Here is a 5076-nt window from a genome sequence, read left to right as displayed (position 1 = left end):
GTCTGGACATTCGATTTCCACCTTACATTTATAATTTAAAATAAAAAGTTATTTAAGAATATTTTAATAAAAAATCAGATAATTCCTTTATATTTTAATTTTTTTTATAAAAGAAAATTTAATTTTTTAAATAATAAATACTTCATGCTTGCCCGTCGCGGAACTGTCCGCCTGACCGTTGGTGTTTGAGTGGATAATGGGTCATGTCGAGTTCGCGTGTCGCTTCGTGTTTGCCAGCCGCGCAGCTGCCCGCTTGCCCATCGCGGAACTGCCCGCCTGACCGTTGGTGTTTGAGTGGATAATGGGTCATGTCGGGTTCGGGTCTGAAAAATTGACCCTTTTGCAAAAATGAGTCGTGTTCAGGTTGACCCGAATGGTACCGGATCAGTTCTAGATTCAACCTGAATCCAACTCGTGACACAAAATTGACACCCATAATATATAATTATATACAGTTCGGTTAGAAATAATCTAAGAATTACAACCCTCAAAATATCTTTATAAGCAGCACACTCTCCATTTTGCTCAGTGGCCCTTTTCTCCCCCCATCAACCCCAATCATTTTACCGGCCAACCACTCGCCGGAAGCTCGCACAGGTTCCACGCAGTCCAAGCGCGAGGCCATGGACCAACCAATACTCTCCTCTCTCCTCCTCCTCCTCCTCCTCTCCTCCGCCTCCGTTTCCGCAACCCGATCATCCTACATCATTCACATGGCGAAGGCCCAAAAGCCGGCGCGATTTGCAGAGCACTCGAAATGGTACGGCGAATCTCTCCGCTCTATCTCCGATTCCGCCGAGATGCTATACACCTACCAGACCGTCGCCAATGGGTTCTCGGCCCGTCTCACAGCCGCCGAGGCCCGAGTCCTGGCTCGCCGACCGGGAGTCCTTTCCGTTCTCCCCGATACCGCTTACCATCTCCACACCACTCGCACGCCGGAATTTCTCGGCCTCGATCGGAGTGACGTCGGCCATATACTGGAATCCAACAGCGCCACTGATATCATCGTCGGTGTGCTCGATACCGGCGTTTGGCCGGAACGAAACAGCTTCGACGATGCCGGACTCGGCCCTATCCCTGGCGGCTGGAAGGGGGAGTGCGTCGAGGGTAAAAACTTCGATCCTGCTAAAGCCTGCAACCGCAAACTCATTGGCGCGAGGTTCTACTCCAAAGGGTATGAGGCAAATACCGGACCGATTGACGAGAGTCGGGAGAGCAGATCCCCGCGCGACGACGACGGCCATGGCACACACACCTCCACCACCGCTGCCGGCTCCGCCGTGCCCGAGGCCAGCCTTCTCGGCTATGCTCAGGGAACCGCTCGCGGCATGTCCACGCGAGCTCGCCTCGCGGTTTATAAGGTTTGCTGGACCGGGGGATGTTTCAGCTCCGACATCCTCGCCGCCATGGATGCAGCTGTTGATGACGGCTGCAATGTGCTTTCTCTCTCGCTCGGAGGCGGCGCGACGGATTATTACCGTGATAGCATAGCCATCGGTGCGTTTAATGCGATGGAGAGAGGGGTGCTGGTTTCCTGTTCGGCAGGCAACGGCGGTCCTGCCGCCGGCACTTTGTCAAATATAGCGCCGTGGATTACAACCGTTGGCGCCGGGACGATCGATAGGGATTTTCCGGCATATGTTGTGCTAGGCAACGGGAAGAATTTTACCGGGGTGTCGCTTTACAGCGGGAAGCCGCTTCCGTCTTCTCCGATCAGCTTCGTCTTCGCTGGCAATGCGACGAACTCATCCAATGGGAATTTATGCATGCCTGGGACTCTCTTGCCGGAGAAAGTCGCCGGAAAAGTGGTTCTGTGCGAGAGAGGCATCAATGCTAGGGTTCAGAAGGGATTGGTTGTGAAAGACGCTGGCGGAGCCGGCATGGTCCTGGCAAACACGGCTGCCAACGGCGAGGAGCTAGTCGCAGACGCACATCTTCTTCCGGCTACACTGATTGGTGAAAAAGCAGGTAACGTAATCAAGGCTTACGCAATCTCCGATCCTAATCCAACCGCAACCATTATCTTCGGTGGGACAAAGGTCGGCGTCCAGCCATCGCCGGTGGTGGCGGCGTTTTCCTCTCGAGGCCCAAATACCGTCACACCGGATATCCTGAAACCGGATCTGGTTGCCCCCGGCGTCAACATCCTCGCTGGATGGACAGGTGCCGTCGGCCCCACAGGATTACCGGCTGATTCCCGGCGAGTGGAATTCAACATCGTCTCCGGGACGTCGATGTCTTGCCCGCACGTCAGTGGTCTCGCAGCACTGCTCAAGGCGGCTCATCCCGATTGGAGCCCGGCCGCTATCAAATCGGCGCTGATGACTACCGCTTACGTAGACTACCCCAGCGGTGACGGCATCCTAGACGTAGCCACCGGAAAACCAGCAACGCCGTTTGATTACGGTGCCGGCCATGTAGACCCCCCAAGCGCCATCGATCCCGGGCTCGTCTACGACCTCGCCGCTGACGACTACGTTGACTTCCTCTGCGCGCTGAACTACACTTCGATCCAGATCGCTGCGATCGTGAAGAGTCGGAATTTCTCCTGCGACGACAGTAAGAGCTACGCCGTGTCGAAGCTCAATTACCCATCGTTCGCCGTGGTGTTCGAGACGGCAATCACTGGCACCACCGGTCAGACGACCGACGGAACGACGACGGTGATACACGAGCGGTCGTTGACGAATGTGGGGTCGCCGGGGATTTATAAGGCGGTGGCGACGGCGAAGGTGGACGGCGGGGAGATCGACATAACGGTAGATCCTACGGAGTTGAATTTTGCGGAGACGGGGGAGAAGAAGAGCTACACGGTGAAGTTCACGGCGCCGTCACAGCCGTCGGGTTCTTCGGGGTTAGGGAGGTTATTGTGGTCCGACGGGAAGCACACCGTCGCCAGTCCCATCGCTTTCTCTTGGATCTAAGAAGTTTCCCACCAAAAGGAATAATATAATTAAACAGATAAAAAAAATTAAAAACAAAAATGGGTAAGAAGCAATTTGTGCCTAATTTGACTTACGGAGAATGTGCAATTTCTATTCATGTAGATTTTAAGAATTGGTAGTGTAAATTGTCATAAAGGGTGTGAGAATTTTTTTTATTTAGGTTATTTTATAAAATTATAATTTAAATTATTTTATTATGAGTTATTATTCATTATTTTATCAAAAAAAATGTTGAACAATGAAATCATATTTGTGTTGGATACAAAGTTGTACGTGAATAACACTTCGCCTTCCCACCTCTTCCGGGCTCCTCCGTGTTAGGAGCTCCCCCTAGCCCCCTACCCCGACTCCTACTTCGTATGCGGATAATCTCTCTGGTCCTTCTGTCATTCCTGATGACTGGCCCATGTCCTTTGTTTCCCCTACCAAAAAACTCTCCTTCACAGCTAATGACCTCTCTGCGGGTAAGATCATCTGGACACACTCTCTGGTTGGCTACTCCATAGGGCAACGCCCGTACTACGAGTTCCTTCTTGCCGCTATGAATAAGGCTTGGAAGTTGAATGGCTTCTTTCTTCTATCCCTGGCGGATGGCTTCTTCCTCCTTAAGTTCACCTCTGTTGAGGACATGGAGATGATCTATTCGGGTGGACCTTGGTTTCTTCTTAGTAAGCCGTTCATCCTTCAGAAGTGGAATCCAAAATTTAAACCGAAGAGGGATGAATCTGCTATGATCCCTCTCTGGATCAAAATTCTAGACCTCCCCGTTGGCTTTGTAGACTCCCGTAGGTATATCCAAAATCGCAAATTATGTTGGTATTCCTTTATCTGTTGATTCACTGACGACTAAGCGAACGAGGCTCACGTTCGCTAGGGTTTGTGTTCAAATTAGTAAGGATTCCATTTTGCCGGATGAAATTCTTTGGATTTGGATGGAGAATACATGGTTTTAAAAGTTGTTTATGTTTGGAAGCCCAACCCTTGCGAAGGCTGTGGATCTCTTTTCCACCACTTTACTCTTTGTTCTTCTAATCCCAATCCTAAGCATGTACCACCTCCCAATTTCATCCGTGGTAGAAGTAAGAGAAGAAATCCTGCCTCCCACTTTACCGGATCCTCCTCCAAGCCACCTCTCCCAAACCACATAAATACTCCTCTTGCCATTGATCTTGTGCCTGAGAAAGAAGGTTTTACTGCAATTGACAAGGCTCAAATTTCTGAGCCGGTGCTGTCTTTTGACCCTATCTAGTCTGCTCCTTTGGTTGCTCTTCCCGAGCCTCCGGCCAGTTCCAATGAGAAGGACCCGTTAATCCCAAACCTTAATCTTCCTAATGAAGAATCCTCCTCTTCACAACCCACCCCCTCTCCTAAGATAATGCTCCCACCTCAAGTTCTTCTAGCTAACAGCTTTGCTTCCTTGCATTTCGAACCTCCTCTTCCTGTGTTGGCTGAGGATGTTCTGGATGGGGAAGAAAAATTCTCTTCTTCTTCTCAGTCGGTGGACTCCCGCAACCAGAATTCTGTGGGTTCCTCCTCCAAGCTTGCTTCTCCAACCAAAGTCAAATCTTATGCTAAAAAAACTAAAACCTAAATCCACATCTGCCAAAAAGGCAAAACCTCCACGTTAATTATGTCCCTGCCCGCTTTTGCTACCTGGAATGTGAGAGGATTTAATCATCCTCTTAAAGTTAGGATGTGCAAAGACCTCATTAGCTCCCATAAACTTAAGTTTCTTGGTATTTTAGAAGCAAAAATTCAGGCTTCCTTGCCCTCTAACCCTTGGTTTTGTCATTCTCACATTCTTTTTGATAATGAACAATGTTGTGATAACTTTGGTTTTTACAATCCTGGTAGAATTTGGCTCAAGTGGGATTCTTCTGTTATGACCTTTTCCCCTTCTTTTATTTCCTCCCAAATCATCCATGGGACTCTCTCCTCTTGTTCCTCTCCCCCTATTTTCCTATCTGTCATCTATTCGGCTAACCTTTCTGATGAAAGGAAAGTGCTTTGGGACAACCTTCTGGAGCTCTCTCAAGGTATTAATCTACCTTGGGCTGTCATGGGGATTTTAACTGTTTCAGATATGATTTTGAGAAAGTTGGTGGTGCCCCTTTACCCCAGGGAAGGC

The 5076-nt window shown here is 49.6% G+C and overlaps 1 protein-coding gene across 1 annotated transcript; it reads left to right on the top strand.

The window, feature by feature from the left end:
- Positions 1 to 482: 482 nt before the first annotated feature.
- LOC110099342 (subtilisin-like protease SBT1.7) lies at positions 483 to 3103 on the top strand. Its single transcript, XM_020826461.2, has one exon. The coding sequence runs from the start codon at positions 624 to 626 to the stop codon at positions 2925 to 2927; it is 2304 nt and encodes a 767-aa protein (XP_020682120.1). The 5' UTR covers positions 483 to 623; the 3' UTR covers positions 2928 to 3103.
- The last annotated feature ends 1973 nt before the right edge of the window (positions 3104 to 5076 follow it).

Source organism: Dendrobium catenatum, unplaced genomic scaffold (genome assembly GCF_001605985.2).
Source record: "Dendrobium catenatum unplaced genomic scaffold, ASM160598v2 fragScaff_scaffold_312, whole genome shotgun sequence".
Taxonomy (NCBI): domain Eukaryota; kingdom Viridiplantae; phylum Streptophyta; class Magnoliopsida; order Asparagales; family Orchidaceae; genus Dendrobium; species Dendrobium catenatum.
This window is presented reverse-complemented; position numbering and strand designations above follow the sequence as displayed.

Coding starts and splice junctions, on each gene's coding strand:
- LOC110099342 (XM_020826461.2), top strand. CDS start 624: ATGGACCAACCAATACTCTCCTCTCTCCTCCTCCTCCTCCTCCTCTCC.